The sequence below is a fragment of the Symphalangus syndactylus genome, chromosome 7 (genome assembly GCF_028878055.3).
Source record: "Symphalangus syndactylus isolate Jambi chromosome 7, NHGRI_mSymSyn1-v2.1_pri, whole genome shotgun sequence".
In the NCBI taxonomy this organism is placed as follows: domain Eukaryota; kingdom Metazoa; phylum Chordata; class Mammalia; order Primates; family Hylobatidae; genus Symphalangus; species Symphalangus syndactylus.
In genome coordinates this window covers 139,487,420-139,503,737 of record NC_072429.2, presented here as the reverse complement: position 1 = coordinate 139,503,737, position 16,318 = coordinate 139,487,420, and the positions used below count along the sequence as shown (strand labels likewise).

At 53.9% G+C, this 16,318-nt stretch overlaps 1 protein-coding gene across 10 annotated transcripts in view; it reads left to right on the top strand.

The window, feature by feature from the left end:
- Positions 1 to 16,318, top strand: part of AGO2 (argonaute RISC catalytic component 2) — a 118,601-nt gene that overhangs the window by 66,262 nt on the left and 36,021 nt on the right. For all 10 annotated transcript variants that reach the window (XM_055287390.2, XM_063643576.1, XM_055287393.2 and 7 more), the window contains 6 exons: positions 9,785 to 9,966; positions 11,914 to 12,050; positions 12,893 to 13,027; positions 13,852 to 13,939; positions 15,209 to 15,356; positions 16,169 to 16,288. In XM_055287390.2, the coding sequence (XP_055143365.1) occupies positions 9,785 to 9,966; positions 11,914 to 12,050; positions 12,893 to 13,027; positions 13,852 to 13,939; positions 15,209 to 15,356; positions 16,169 to 16,288 (810 nt within the window). The remainder of the gene's footprint in view (positions 1 to 9,784; positions 9,967 to 11,913; positions 12,051 to 12,892; positions 13,028 to 13,851; positions 13,940 to 15,208; positions 15,357 to 16,168; positions 16,289 to 16,318) is intronic.

Below are 16,318 nucleotides of genomic sequence, written 5' to 3'. Positions count from 1 at the left end.
ACATACTTTAAGAAGCAAACACATCAGAAACCAGGAGTTTAACAACTATGAGAATGAAAGGCTGATTCCCTCTGGGAGCAACGTACACAGTTTGCTTTTTAAACCCTGAGTTCCTGAGAAGGAAGTCAGCTCCGTGTGCAAAGGGTCTCAAGTTGCTGTCAGGGATGTCTGTTTTAGTGGGAGAGCAAGGGGCCTGCAAGCAGCTCTCTCTACAGATGTTCAGTCTTCTTCCTTTTGCTTTTGAGACAGGGTCTGGCTCTGTCGCCCAGGCTGGAAAGCAGTGGTGCAATCGTGCTTGCTGTAGCCTTCAATTCCCAGGCTCAAGCGATCTTCCCACCTCAGCCTCCAGAGTGGCTAGTTTTTCATTTTGATGATAATCTTGAAATGAATAAGCTCCTTTCAGCCTTTCTGGATGGTCAGCAGGGCCCAGCAATCTCAGTGCCCAGTGATGCTCCTCCACGTTATCGCGCTCTGAGGAGGGGAGAATGTGCTGTGACTGAGCAGAGGCCGAGTTACATATAGGGCTCTGCATAAAGCGATCTCATGGTTCTAAGAGAGGACAGTGGTCTGTGCGTTGTCACTGCCAGCCCAGGGTGATAGACATTGGTTTTCCCAATAGGAGCGAGTCCTAGACCGAATGCACCTCAGTCAAGCATGATCACCCCTTGCAAACTAGTGTACTGTGGCGCTGAAATGTAGTCATTTTAAAGTTCTGTGCTTAATTTGCGTTTGTCTTCACTTGAAGTTTTATAAGAAAGAAAAGCATAAGGAGTTTGTAGACAGTTTTGTCTGTACATATTTATATTTACACACAAGGCGGGCATCAGGGTAGTTTTTCTAAAAAGGGGCTGAGGGAGTCTATATGGTATTTGATATTTAAATTTGAGACCTGTCATTGTGGAAATTAACTGCACATACACTCTGGGGTAAAACTAGATATGGGTGTGAGGCCTGGCTCCACCCTTCCTGTGGTGGGACCTGGGGCACCTCAATTGGCCAAGCCTCAACTGCCTCACCTATAAAACGGAGAGATGGCAATAAAAGCTACTTCCCAGTGGCTTTGTGAGAGTTCAGTGAGCATGTACATCCCTGTCCGGTGCCTGTGCCCCGTGGCCCCGGGTGGTGCATCTCCCACCGGCCCTAGCCGGTGCCGGTGCTGCTGGCCCCATGCCACACGTTGAGTAGCGAGGGTTTAAAATTCTTTGTTTAAGGCTAGGTGCAGTGGCTCATGCCTATAATCCCTGTAATTTGGGAGGCCGAGGCAGGTGGATCACTTGAGGCCAGGAGTACGAGACCAGCCTGGCCAACATGACTAAATCCCGTCTCTACTAAAAATACAAAAAAAATTATCCAAGCATAGTGGCACACGCCTACAGTCACAGCTACTTGGGAGGCTGAAGCATGAGAATCACTCGAACCCAGGAGGCGGAGGTTGCAGTGAGCCAAGGTCACAGCATCGCACTCCAGCCTTGGGCAACAGGGGCAAAACTCCATCTCAAAAAAAAAGGACGGCCGGGCGCGGTGGCTCACGCTTGTAATCCCAGCACTTTGGGAGGCTGAGGCGGGTGGATCACGAGGTCAGGAGATCGAGGCCATCCTGGTTAACACAGTGAAACCCCGTCTCTACTAAAAAATAAAAAAAAAAAAAAATTAGCCGGGCATGGTGGCGGGCGCCTGTAGTCCCAGCTACTCGGAGAGGCTGAGGCAGGAGAATGGCGTGAACCCGGGAGGCGGAGCTTGCAGTGAGCCGAGATTGTGCCACTGCACTCCAGCCTGGGCGACAGAGCGAGACTCCGTCTCAAAAAAAAAAAAAAAAAAAAAAAAAAAAAAAAAAAAAAAAAGGAAAAAAGAAAAGCTCGTGTCCCAGAGAGCATAGAGAACCTACTCAAAGCCACTGTGTTCGGTTAGCATGGGGGTTCCCCGGCTGCAGACCACGCTCCTCCCACTGGTTTGGGGGTTCTGTAGGATCTCTGCAGGGTGCAGAAATTAACCTTCTATGTGAGAGCCCGCGTAAGGAGGTGTCCCCACGTCCATCTTCTCACATTGTGTCCCAGTGTCGCCTTTGGGTTTTGTCTTTTTTCTGTGAAGTACTTTTTCATGCCTCACTCGTGGTAAGAGTGGAATCGTTCTGGTGCTCCATTACCCTGGAGGCTCGTGGGGACTCTGGCAGCTCTGGCCCAGGCCTCTGCACAGAGGGTCCGTGTCACATCGCCCTTACACACGAAGCTCCTAAATCTCCTACTGCAATGTTAGCCTGCCTGCCTTCATCCCAGCCCCCGCGTGGAAAGAGAGACGAGTTCTCCCAGGCCTGGGAGATGCTGGGACCACCCAGCCTCACTCCCTCACCTCCCAGAACTGGAGGTGGAGACACAGGAAACTATACAAGTTGATGGGCATTTCGGGTTGAACTCCTGGGTTCTTCTTTGAAGGCACGATTTGTGTCGTCTGTTCTTTTTGGCTCTGGGTCCAGCTCCATGCCTCCCCTTGTCGGGACCCGTGGAAGGTCTGCAGCTCCCTGGAGCTTCTCTGCTCAGTTGAGTAGACAATTTAGAAAGGTGGCCAGAAGGAGCACCATTTAGGAACATAGGGAGACAACTATAAACTCCCTAAATAACAAAAGACAAGTGGCATTGGCCTGGAAGGGATTTGGCTGGTGGAAGATGAACCTGAGAATTTATTCCCACATCTCACTGAATGATCGAATTGAACGTCTGGGTTGACACGGTCTAGGAGTGGTGGTGGACAGCACCAGTGTCTCCTTCCCAGAAGGAAGTTAGGGCAGACCCACAGCTCAGATCAATAGCAGACCCTGCCTGGAAGCAGCATACCTTGGGAGAAGACAGCCACGCATGGAGTTCACTGTTGAAGGAGATGGTAGTTCGGCCCTCCTGCCTGTCCGCCTGTCTGCCCAGCTCAGCCGTGCTGTGGCCATGGGAGTGCCTGGCTGTTGCCAGCTGACCTGGGATGGGGGTGTCTGGCAGCAAGGGAGGCCAAGGGCTCCCGAGGCAGTGAAGCTTCTGCACCTGAAGGCTTGGGGAGAGAAGGCGGGGGGGCGGTGGTGAGGAGAGGCCTAGGAAGCCATGGGGGGCTCCACTTGGGCAGTGTGCGGCAGGGAGCCTGCTCAGCCTGGGCCTGGCGCAAGCATCTTTGGGGCTGACCTGCTACCTCTCAGGGCCAAGGGTCCCCTCGAGCGAGCCAGGTGCTTTGACCCGAGCCCACCCCAGTACAAGCTGGTCAGGAGGTGGTGCCTAGCCCTAACCGAGCAGCCACTCCCTGTACCTGCTCTGTCATCTGCCAGGTGACTTTGAATTCCCACTACACTTTGCAGACATGATGGGTGGGACTGGTTTTGGTGCTGAGGTCTTTTGGGGGTCAGTGATCTGCCTTTCGAGAGCTGCTGCCCTGCAGAGTCACAGGATGCCTTTAGACCTCAGCGCCTGGCACATTTCAGCAAGATGTGAACTGCACGGCCCCTTCTGGGAGGGGCATGTGGCGCCCAGCCTGGCAGCTGTCTCTCGGCCTGGGATCAGCAGGCATAGTGGGTGTGGTCGCTCTTCCTGCCACCCCAGGGAGGCCCTGTCCAGGTCGGGATCCTCGTGGCCAGCCAGACATGCCACGCCTGCAGTGCCTCCCTCGCTCCCTCCTCAGCGGCAGTGGACAGGGAGGCCATGGGGCTCAGCCAGGCCCATAGCCAAGCTTAGTGCAGGAACAGCCTTTTGAAAGGCAGCTGCGCCTCTGTGCCTTTTCCCTGGCTTCATACACAGTTTCTTTGTGCTCTCTCTTTTTTTTTTTTTTCTTTTTCAGACAGGGTCTCACTCTGTCACCCAGGCTAGGGTGCAGTGGCACAATGTCAGCTCACTGTAACCTCCACCTCCCAGGCTCAAGTGAGCCTCCTACCTCAGCCTTCTGAGTAGCTGGGACTACAGGCATGTGCCACCATTCCCGGCTAATTTTCTTTTCTTTTCTTTTTTTTTTTTTTTTTGTATTTTTAATAGAGACGGGATTTCACCATGTTGGTTAGGCTGGTCTCGAACTCCTGACCTTGTGATCCGCCTGCCTCGGCCTCCCAAAGTGCTGGGATTACAGGTGTGAGCCACTGTGCCCGGCCACTAATTTTCTTTTTATAGAGACAGAGTTTTGCCACATTGCCCAGGCTGATCTGCAACTCCTGAGCTCAAGCTATCTAGCCGGTCTCGGCCTCCCATGGTACTGGGATTACAGGCGTGAGCCCCGGGCTGGCCTCTTTGCATTCTTTAGAGTGCTGTTTTCCCTTTGTTGCTGAGTTGTGTGACGACCCAAAACAGGAATCACCCCATGACACTTCTCTCGCCCTGAGGTTTCCGGACAGGGAGGCCAGCCTGCGGGTTTGGCTTGTCTGGGGAGATTGGATGTCACAGCTGCCTCGCCGTGCTCCAGGCCTTGGATCGAGTCCTGGGCTGACATTTTCTATTATCCATGTTCAGAGAAAGGCAGTTGGGCCACTCCCAGATTGTAGCGCTGCAACACAATTGGCACCAGTGCCCTGTGAGGTGGGTGGGGCCACCTGCTTGTCCCCTTGTGTGCATGAGGCCAACGGAGCCACCTGCCTGAGGTCAGAACACAGGAGGCAGCAGCGCTGGGAGTGACCTTCAGATGTTGTGTCACTGGGACCGAGTGCTTTGGGTTGTTGAGAGGCGGCAGTGTCTCGGGTGTGGACCACCTGCTGCTGGCAGCCCAGACGCACACAGGGCCTGTCCCTTGGAGAGCCGTGTGCCTCCTGCCCTCGTGGCATGACGGCCGTCATAAAATCTCCATGCAGCCCTAAACTGCCGCACATGAGCACCAGCCAGCCACTGTGGACGCGGGATGGACAGACAGTTACAGAGCCCGGGGTGACTCTGCTGTCCTTTCTCTGTGGGCCAAGCGGAGGCTGGATTGCAATACATTTACAAATTCGAGTGTATTTTGCTGTGGGAAAATAGACCCCTTGGAATTGCCCCTCGGTTTTGACTACAGAGGTTTTTGAAGGGTGGCGTTGACAGGCATCCGATCCGTGCCAGGGCACAGCTCTGTAGGCCGGACGCTGAGTGTTGTTGCTGCAGATGTACTCGGGCCTAAAGTACCTCCTGGCCGGGGCGTGTGTGAGCTGGAAATGCACGCACTGTCCCACTCCCAAGCTCACTCCACCTGCACGCCGTGACCTGGGTGTGCTGTTTCTGGACAAGGGGAATGGCACTCCCTTCTCAGCGACCGGCTACTCCTGTTGGGACCCGGTAGCTGCCAGTCCATACTGGAATCGTCCCCCCATGCCCAGCCAAGCCACTGGTCCTGGGCCCATAGAGACTCTGTCTCCGTTTCTGGAGTCAGACAGTTTGACGGGGGCACTCGCCCCTCTGCTTCCTGCCGCATGGCCCGGGGCACCTCAGTCAGCCCCTCCAGATCTGTTTCTTTAACCGACAGTGCAGGACTCCTTCCCCCCCAAAAAAAGAAAGTAAAGGGGAGAACCAGTGAGTGCAGGAATGCCTGCCATGTTGCCAGTGTTATGCCAAATGTGCATTTTCAGTTACTGTTACTTGTGTATGACTTATTTAGAATTTTATTATGAAGTAGCACTAATGAAAAAGAAATATATATGCAGTTGACCTTTGAACAACAAAAAGGTTAATGGTGCTGTATTAGTCAATTTTCATGCTGCTGATAAAGACATACCCAAGACTGGGCAATTTACAAAAGAAAAAGGTTTAATTGGACTTACAGTTCCATGTGGCTAGGGAAGCATTGCAGTCATGGCGGAGGGCAAAAGGCACTTCTTACATGGCGGGCGGCAAGAGAGAATGAGGAAGAAGCAAAAGCAGAAACCCCTGATAAACAAATTGGATCACTGTCACAAGAATAGCACGGGAAAGGCCAGGTGCAGTGGCTCATGCCTGTAATCCCAGCACTTTGGGAGGCCGAGGCAGGTGGATCATGAGGTCAGGAGATCGAGACCATCCTGGCTAATGCGGTGAAACTCCGGCTCTGCTGAAAAATACAAAAAATTAGCTGGGCGTGGTGGCGGGCGCCTGTAGTCCCAGCTACTTGGGAGGCTGAGGAAGGAGAATGGTGTGAACCCGGGAGGTGGAGCTTGCAGTGAGCTGAGATTGCACCACTGCAATCTCGACAATCCACTGCAATCCAGCCTGGGCGACAGAGCAAGACTCCATTTTCGAAAAAAAAAGAATAGCATGGGAAAGACCAGCCCCCATGATTCAGTCACCTTCCTGGGTTCCTACCACAACATGTGGGAATTCTGGGAGATACAATTCAAGTTGAGATTTGGATGGGGACATAGCCAAACATATCAGGTGCTGTTTCCCCATACAGTCAAAAATTCATTCATAACCTTGTTTTTTTTTGTTTTTTTTTTTTTTTTGAAACAATTTCTCTGTTGTCCAGGCTGGAGAGCAGTGGCACAATCACAGTCACTATAGTCTTGACTTCCCCGGGCTCAAGCAGTCCTCCTATCTCAGCCTCCTGAGTAGCTGGGAGCACAGAGATGGGGTCTCCCTATATTGCCTAGGCTGGTCTCCAACTCCTGGACTCAAACTAACCTCCCACCTCAGCCACCCAAAGAGCTGGGATTATAGGCGTGAACCACTTGCACCTAGCTATGTATAACTTTTGACTCCCCCAAAACTTAAACTACTACTGATAGCCTATTGTTGACCAGAAGCCTTACCAATAACATAAACTGTAAATTAACGCATATTTTATATGTTACATGTATTATATAGTTTATTCTTCTTCTTTTTTTTTTTTTTTTTTTGAGACAGAGTCTCACTCTGATGCCCAGGGCTGGAGTGCAGTGGTGCCATCTCTGCTCACTGCAACCTTCACCTCCTGGGTTCAAATGATTCTCCTGTGTCAGCCTCCCAGGTAGCTGGGATTACAGGCGCCCATAACCACACCTGGCTAATTTTTTGTGTGTTTTGGTTTTTGGTTTTTAGGTTTTTTTTTTGAGACGGAGTCTCGCTCTGTCGCCCAGGCTGGAGTGCAGTGGCGCGATCTCGGCTCACTGCAAGCTCCGCCTCCCGGGTTCACACCATTCTCCTGCCTCAGCCTCCCGAGGAGCTGGGACTACAGGCGCCCGCCACCACGCCTGGCTAATTTTTTGTATTTTTAGTAGAGATGGGATTTCACCATGTTAGCCAGGATGGTCTCGATCTCCTGACCTTGTGATCCCCCCACCTCGGCCTCCCAAAGTGCTGGGATTACAGGTGTGAGCCACTGTGCCTGGCTTTTGTTTTGTTTTGTTGGTTTTTTTTTGAGGTAGAGTTTAATTCCTGTCGCCCAGGCTGGAGTATGGTATGATCTCGGCTCACTGCAACCTCTGCCTCTTGGGTTTAAGCAATTCTCCTGCCCCAGCCTCCCAAGTAGCTGGGATTATAGGCACGTGCCGCCATGCCCAGCTAGTTTTTTTGTAATTTTAGTAAAGACAAGGTTTCACTATGGGCCGGGGTGGTTTCAAACTCCTGACCTCGTGATCCACCCACCTCGGCCTCCCGAAGTGCTGGGATTACAGGTGTGAGCCACCACGCCCAGCTGATCTTGTTCCTTTTTATGGCTGCATATTATTCCACAGTGTATGATATGGTTACAGCTAGTTTTTGTATTTTTAGTAGAGATGGGGTTTTGCCACATTGGCCAGGCTGGTCTTGAACTCCTGACCTTAGGTGATCCATCTGCCTCAGCCTCCCAAAGTGCTGGGATTACAGGCATGAGCCACTGTGCCTGGCCCTATATAGTTTATTCTTACATTCTTAAGCTGGAGAAAAGTTATTTAAGAAATCATAAGGTAAAGAAAATGTGTCTACTTTTCATTAAGTGGAAGTGGATTATTATAAAGGATCCCCTCTGTCTTCATTGCTGAGGAGAGAAAGGAGGAGCTTGGTCTTGCTGTCTCAGGGGTAGCAGAGGCTGAAGGAAATCCATATATAACTCCACTTGCGTAGTTCCAACCCGTGTTGTGCAAGGGCCAGCTATGTACATATATTTAAAGAGTGGTATTAAACCACATCCTGTACCCCCCACCCAGGCCCAGCTGTTCCCTCCTCCCACCCTGAAATCTCCCATGGGCCAAGCCTTGATTGCGTCCCCCCACCGCCACCCCCTCTGCTGTCCTGATGAGTTGAGTGAAGCTGGTCCTTCCCTCTGTTGGTTTCCTCAGCTGTGCTGCGTCCCCTGTGCGTGTGGCTGTGGCGTCCGGAAGGAATTGTGCTGCAGCGCCCTTCTGTGGCTTGCTGCTTTTCTTGCTATTCGATGTTTGAAGTCCATCCGGCTGGAAGGATTCGCTTCTTTTTCCCCGCCCTCATCTTTCGCAGATGGTCCTCAGGGCACGGCCAGTTTGGGGCCGTCGGGCACGACAGTGCTCTGAGTGCTCGTGGGCATCTGCCAGAGCCACCCCAGGCCCAGGTGGAAAGGGTGTGTACCTGGGACCCAGGTGTGCAGGTGACATCTGCAGAGTCTGGTCGTTGCTCCGTGAGGTTCAAACAAGGTGTGGCAAGAGGCCAGGCCCTGGGCGATAAGGATGAGCAGATGGGATTCGGGCATGGGCATGGTGGGCAGTGGGCGAGTGAGCAAATGTGCCTGGTGCCACCAAACAGCATGGGGCCTGGGCATGCTGGCAAGCTGGGGTTTGTGGTCCTGAATCAGGGTGGGCACCTCAGGTGCATGGAGCAGAGGCAGCAGGCCCTGGGCAGGGTAGGAGAGGCCGGTGTTGAAGACCTGGGACCCTGGCGTCACACATGGAGTGAGAAGGCCTTTGGGGTCCAAATCCCATCTCTGCCCTTTCATGGCTTTGGGGCCTTGGGCTGTTTTTTTGATTCTGGGTTTCTGCGGTTTCCTGTATAAAAAGTGGTGAGTCGGCCAGGCACAGTGGCTCACGCATGTACTCTCAGCACTTTGAGAGGCCAAGGTGGGAGGATCCCTTGAGCCCAGGAGTTCAAGACCAGCACAGGTAACATGGTGAAACTCCATCTCTACAAAATTAAAAATTAAAAAATTAGCCGAGTTTGGTGGCGTGTGCCTGTAGTTCCAGCTACTTGGAAGGCCAAGGTGAGAGGATCCCTTGAGCCTAAGAGGTCAAGGTCGAAGTGAGCCAATATTGCACCACTGCACTCCAGCCTGGGCCACAGTGAGACCCTGTCTCAACAAAAGTGGCGAATGAATTTTCCCTTGCTGGGGTCACTGGGCATGTGAGGATAATGTTTATATCATCCGTAACCTGTCACATCGGTGTTCCTCAGACACTGGGAAGCATTATCAGCAAATAGCGAAGTTGCTTCACACATCACCTGAGTGGGCTTGTGTGTGTCCACATATTTGGAGGTATGGGGGCCAGATTGCGATTTAACTGTGGGTTCTGAGTAGCAGAGTGGGGTTTGCAGGTGATGGCAGCATGATCTGGCGTTAGGTGCAACCCATAGGTGAGGGAAGGGGTGATTCAGAGACTGGGGAGGAGAGAGGTAGTGAGTTCATTGTTTGGGGGTGAAACAAGAGGATACGTTTTCGACCACTGTCAGTACGCCAGCCACTGCCACATGTGGCTCTGTACATTTAAATTCATCAAAAGTAAGTGAGTAAAGTTTAAAATTCAGTTCCTTGGTCATATTTCAAGTGCTCCATAGCACATGTGGCTGGTGGTTGGCTAGAGGCCTGGGCAGGGACTTCCTCACCCAGGAGTGTCTGGAAGCCAATCACTGCCAGGCTGCATCCTCCCTGGGGCTTCGCAGGAGGGAGTAACCTTGTGTGCCTTGGATCCTCGCAGGTGGAGCTGGAGGTCACGCTGCCAGGAGAAGGCAAGGATCGCATCTTCAAGGTGTCCATCAAGTGGGTGTCCTGTGTGAGCTTGCAGGCGTTACACGATGCACTTTCAGGGCGGCTGCCCAGCGTCCCTTTTGAGACGATCCAGGCCCTGGACGTGGTCATGAGGCACTTGCCATCCATGAGGTGAGGGCGCCACATGGGACCAAGGGCAGGGGAATCCCCTGCGGCTCCGAGGGCCCCCCGCAGGGTCTGAAATCTGTCCGAGGAACGGCTCATTCTCGGAGCCAGGGTGGGAATGGTCACGTGGGTTTTCTGTGATGAAGATAACACAAATGGTGCTAAGGTGGAAACAGTGTTAATATAAACATAAGTCACCAGCATTCTTGGCCTGGCCCGGAACGGTGGCCTCCCTATTTGTGTGCACGTTGGTGCCTTCGTGTTCCACGCAGCCCTCTGCGCCCAGCACTTTTCTGCTCCTCTCTTGCCCTTGGGACTCGTGATAGGAGAGTAATGCTGTGTTCCCAGTTTCGTGCTGCACGCATGTCTGCCACTCCAGGGACCGTCACTGCTGCTTTTTGTGACTGTTGGGGACGTCCTTATTCTCAGGATTACTCTTTTACCACAAATTGCCACACTTGCGATTGCTGGGAGAGGGTGTACGAGAACGGTTTAAGGGCTCACGGGCTGCCCAGTTGCTGGGCAGAGGGTTGCGCTAATTTCCTGAGTGGCCTACTGTTGGAGGAGCAAGGCCAGCTCAGCACGTCAGCCCTCAGGACACCTGCCCTCACACTGGTGCCTGGGAACAATTCGAGTTTTCAAGTTTCATCTCTTTTGAACCAAAGCCTAAACCGAAACAAACCCCACAGTGACAAACCCCAGGACTTACCAAAGCTTTAAGATTCCAGGAGAGAGTTGGGGCTTTCCTCATAGAAGAGAAGGTGCTTTGAGGCCATGTGTAAGATTTTTAGAAGGGACCATGGTGTTCTCAGTCTTCAGGCATGGGAGGAGGTGACCAAATACAAGACAGGCTGTCACTCCCAGCAGGAACACCTTCCCCCCTGTGTAATCTGTCTCTGCTTTGAACTATCGGTGGAGGAAGGTCGTAGATACGTGATACATGGAGAAACAGTCTAGAAGAATGGTTGCCAAAATGGCATCTACCTTTTTAATAGAGTTGCAGAAATGACTGTGGTTCTTTTCTGAATTCCTTTGGGTTACTTACATTAATTTTATAATCAGGGAGGAAACTGCTGTTTTCATTTTGGGAAAAGAAGAGCAGTAGAGGCGGGATTATTAGCACGTCTCAGGTGGAAAGTGAAAGGGCGGTGTGGGTGGTTGGGTCAGCGCAGCCCACAAGTAGGGAGCATCGAGGCTCACAGCGTGTTTTCCCTTCAGAATCATTAGTGACGGTGCCTCCCGGGCCACCAGACCCCACGGTGCCCGTGCAGCAGGTGAGGCTGCTGTGCTGGAGAATGTGTCTGCTTCAGTCGAGTAGCTCCAGCCGGGTCAGCACAGCATCCCTAGCAGGCCCGGAAGAGGTTGTGAAGCCCTCACGCTGGCCTGTCCACCTCCTACAGGGGAGCCCACAGCGGGCAGCTCTGGGTCCTCGGAGCCTACCTGGGGAGCCCATGGCTAAAGGAGCCGGCAGATGCTGGGTCATGCGTGGACAGCCACCGGCCAAAAGCGACGCGTCTCCCCACGGCTGGGGCTGGGCCTGGCTGGGGCTGGCACTTGGCAGGTGCCCACTTCCATCTGCGCTTGGGGACACAGGCCCCGAGAGGTGAAGAGTAGACAGTGAGGACAGTAAGGCGAGGCAAAGCCAGGACAGGGAGCCTGGGCCAGAAACATGCCAGGTCCTGGGGGGTTGTGATCCACCTGTGCAGTGTGTTTAAACATCTTTCACCGTCCCACAGTGAGGCCACGGGTCCCCCAGCCTGCTGCTGTCACAGCGTCCCGCACAGCAGGCTATGCACACAGGCTGGAGTGCCGTGTGCTAAACACGGATTTAAAAGGAGGGGAAACGGGACTCTGATGAGGGTGTGGTGGGCGCAGACGAAGCCCACTCAGAGGTGGCTGTTCCTTCTGGAAGACGCATCTGACGGGAGGTGGGGTGGGGTCTCTTGGTTCCAGGTACACCCCCGTGGGCCGCTCCTTCTTCACCGCATCCGAGGGCTGCTCCAACCCTCTTGGCGGGGGCCGAGAAGTGTGGTTTGGCTTCCATCAGTCCGTCCGGCCTTCTCTCTGGAAAATGATGCTGAATATTGATGGTGAGCAGCGCCCTGGGGTCTTCACTGCAGGGCAGGGTGGGGCATGGGCTGGGGGGTCAGGACCCCGGTGGGGGGGTGGCATGTGGCCAGCTCCACCCATGGCCTCTGTCAGAGCTGGCGCTGCTGCATGACACCTGGCTGGTCTCACCTGCAGCGTTGGGTGGGTTAGGGCAATGGCTCTCAGGCCAGCATGAAGCCACGAGGAGGTCGCACCCTCAGAGGCTGTGGTCAGGGGCTGAGGCGGGCCTGAGGATCCGGGGCTTCCTTCCTGCTAGCCTCCTGTAGGCCTGGGTTTGACTGTAGCCTGGGTGTGGCCTGTCCCTGTCTTGGGAGGCTTAGTCGCTGCTCTGTACAGGACATCCGTTGCCCTCTCTGTGAAAAAGACGAGAGTGAAGCCCAGCGAAAAGGATCTGTCTTCTCATTTGGGAGCTGATTATTATGAAAAGCTCTAGAAAGGAATGAGAATTTGATCTTGCTCAGTTATACATTTATTGAAAAAGAATTACATAAAAGGAAATGGTGAATTTCAGAAATATCTACCCCAGACGGTAACCAGAAAATCCTACAACACTGGCTTCATTCTCAGAGGGTGACTTAGTCTTTAAAATCAGCCAGCTCCTTTCTGTCACCCTGACCAGAGGGAGGGTCAGCAGCTAGGGCCTGGGCTTGTCACTGCTGGCCTGCCCGTGTCTGGGCCCGAGGCTGGCCTCGGTAGGGAGTGAGAACCCAGGCCGGGTGTCCCCACCATGGCTGGCCTGGCCTGTGAGGCCCCTTCAGGACCATGGGCCCATCCAGCAGCCCCACGGTCACGCTTAGGCCTTTGCCTCTTTTCTCGCCTACAGTGTCGGCAACAGCGTTTTACAAGGCACAGCCAGTAATCGAGTTTGTTTGTGAAGTTTTGGATTTTAAAAGTATTGAAGAACAACAAAAACCTCTGACAGATTCCCAAAGGGTAAAGTTTACCAAAGAAATTAAAGGTAATGAACTGTCCCAGCACACCTGGCTGAGGGCTGGGGGTCCCTTCCCAGTCCGCCTCTGGGACCGCATTTTGCAGTTCTGGTTCTTGTGCACATTTAGGGAGGTGGGGGGTGGCAGAATTTAGCCATCAGATGAAGTAGCACGGAGATGAGTTAGACCCATTTCTCAGAGCAGGAGTGGGGGTTTCCTAAATAAATACAACCCCATGGGGTGAGCATGAGGTTGGGGAGTCAGTCACGTCTGAGTCATGATGTCAGGACTAGAAGCAGCAGCGTGGCTGTGATCAGCATTTCATAATGCTGGAACCTAGGATGCATTTTCTTGTGTCTTCATTTAATCCTTACACAGCCCGGCAGGCGTCTGTACCCGGTCAGCCTGCTTTCTACTCCAAGAAACTCCAGATTGGGGGGGGGTCAAGGACTTACCTGGGGTCCTTCCGCCCATCAGCAACAGAATGGGGGCCCACCCCTGGCTCCACAACCCCTGCCCGCTGAACCTGTCCTTTTGGAAGGCCATTTGCAGGGCCATCCACAGTACCCCGTGTTATCACGATGACCCATGGGGGGCGCAGAACAGCACGAGGGTGGGCACCCCATGCTTTAAGCTGAGCCTCCCCTCCACCACGTAGTACTCTTGTAGGTGAGATGGACCCAGCTGGGGTGGCCTGGGGGTGACCTGTGGGTCACCCTCCCTAGGGGAGCCCTGCAGCCCCCCATAACTTGGGTCCGCAGCCACATTCCTATGAAAACTGATTCTCGGGAAGTGGCGCTTGCACTCAGGTCGGGACAGCCCAGATGCCGATGCCTGTGTTCTGTGTCCCCAGGTCTAAAGGTGGAGATAACGCACTGTGGGCAGATGAAGAGGAAGTACCGCGTCTGCAACGTGACCCGGCGGCCCGCCAGTCACCAAACGTAACACGCCCTTCCTTTCAGACTCTCTTGGCTGGGGCCCCCACTGTCACTCTGATGGGTACACTCTGGAGCCGTGATTCTGTGCCCATTCTCCAGAAAGGACCATTTCATGCTGTTTTTCAATCCCAAAATTGTCCCTTACGTGGCGCAGTAGATTCCAAACTTCACCTAAGAAAATAAACTCAAATCATGAAATTCCACCTAGGTGCTGGGAGGGCCGGCCCAGGCTCTCTCTCCCTCTTCCTTCCTGAGCCTCACAGAGGAGAGAAGGGTCTTTTGCGTTCGTTGTCCCATCCTTAGTGCTGAAGGTGGTGGGTCTGTGGCCCTGACCCACTCCCCCTTCCCTGGGCCAGTCCTTGTGTCCCGTCATTACGGTAAGAGCACGGTTTGGTACGCAGGCCGGAGTGGGGGTGAGAGTGTGCCGCTGTCGTGGGTTGTACTGGTGTTCCTTTGTGGGAGGAGGTGATAGATTTGGCCCCTATGCCCCAGTTAATGTCTCCCAGGCCAGTAGGGTTCGTTTATTTCATGGATCATTCCATGAAAAGTGCCAGGCCTGTTGCCAGGTACTGGAGGTACCAAGATGCCAGTGCCTCAGGGAGCAGGAGGACGAGAGGGCCTGTGGCCTGGCCCTGACCTGGCAGAGGCCGCAGATGGCCGGGCAGTCTGGATGGAGGGAAGGGGTTGGTGCAGCAGAAACTGAGCCATGTGGCCCTTTGCCCTGCACTAGCAGCCCCTGTGCCCTCATCCCCACACAGAGGCCAACCCTTCCTGTGCCTGTGGGCCTCCCCCTCACTCACCCATGCTGCACCCAGGCGTCTCCTGCCGTCACCATGCAGAGGCCCTGGCTGCTGGAACCAGCCTGGCCTGCTTTCCTCTTCTGTCCTGGGGGCTTCAGGCCTTCTGGGCACCAGGAGCGCGCGGCATGTAAATGGCTTCCAGGGTCACCACGGTCTGCTGGAAGACGCACAGACCTTTCTGGTCATGTCCATTCGTCCTGACTCCTTTACACACACTGCGACGTTGTGGATAATTTATGAGTAATGACGCATGTAGGTGTTTTTTGTTTCCCAACTCCAGAAACAAAATGAGAATTTAGGGGCTCAGGAACATTCCAGATAACCCAAAGCACGTGACATGGTTTTCACTCCCGGAAGTGCTCTGAATGTTTGCTCCTCACACGTCACCCTAAAAAGCAAACGCAAATGAAAAGCAGCGCAGGGGAAGGGGCTCCGGGATGACCTCGGCCTGAACAGCCCCTTTGCTCCTCAGATTCCCGCTGCAGCAGGAGAGCGGGCAGACGGTGGAGTGCACGGTGGCCCAGTACTTCAAGGACAGGCACAAGTTGGTTCTGCGCTACCCCCACCTCCCATGTTTACAAGTTGGACAGGAGCAGAAACACACCTACCTTCCCCTGGAGGCAAGTCACCCTCTTCCTGTGCATCTCTGGGGGCTTGGGAGGGTGGTGTCCCAGGCTGGGGCATGCAGCTTCGAGAAACCACCGAGGCCCCAGTGAGGTACAAATGGCACTGCCTCTGCTGCTGCAGGAACGCAGGTGGGTTAATGGGCTTTGTTACACCTCGGTTTTGCCTTCAGTAAAATGGGGTCCCCAGCTGTCTTGTGGGATTGGCGTGAGCCTTGCCTGAGGTTGTGTGTAACGCGCCCAGCAGGCCCCGCAGCGGGAGGCAGGTGCCCCGTCACTGCACCATTGCGTCACTCACTCTCCTCTAACATCACGACTCTTTGAAAAATCCTTGCCTTGGGAAAGGCTCAAATTCCGACCTTGAGCCACGTGCTGTAACTCTTCCCTCGGTGTTTAGATTCTGGCACTTTCTTGTCATTCAGGTAGGGCTGGGCTGCTCCAGCACTTTGTCCCACAGGTAGACGTCTTTCGCACCTGCAGCCGCTTTCACGCCCGCAGCCACCGAAGGCTGGAGAGAGCCCAGAAGTGCCGATGTCAGGACACAGCCCGCTCACCTGGTGGGCTGGGCACAGAGGCCATGGGGTCTGTGTGTTTGCATGACATGGGGTTTACTTAGCAGGGATTTCTGTTGCGAAGCGGAAGGCCGTGGAGCAGCCCCCGCAGCAGACACCTGCACAGCGCTTCATAGTCCAGAGATGAGGCAGAGACGGTCCCAGGCAAAGCCAGGCCACCAGCCCCTGAGACCCCTGCCCACTCCCCTGGTCACACCAGTGCAGCACTGACGGCCTGTCTCTACGTCCTCTTTGCAGGTCTGTAACATAGTGGCAGGACAAAGATGTATTAAAAAATTAACGGACAATCAGACCTCAACCATGATCAGAGCGACTGCTAGGTCGGCGCCCGATCGTCAAGAAGAGATTAGCAAATTGGTGAGCGTCAGTCCTGAACAGGGCCGCCCT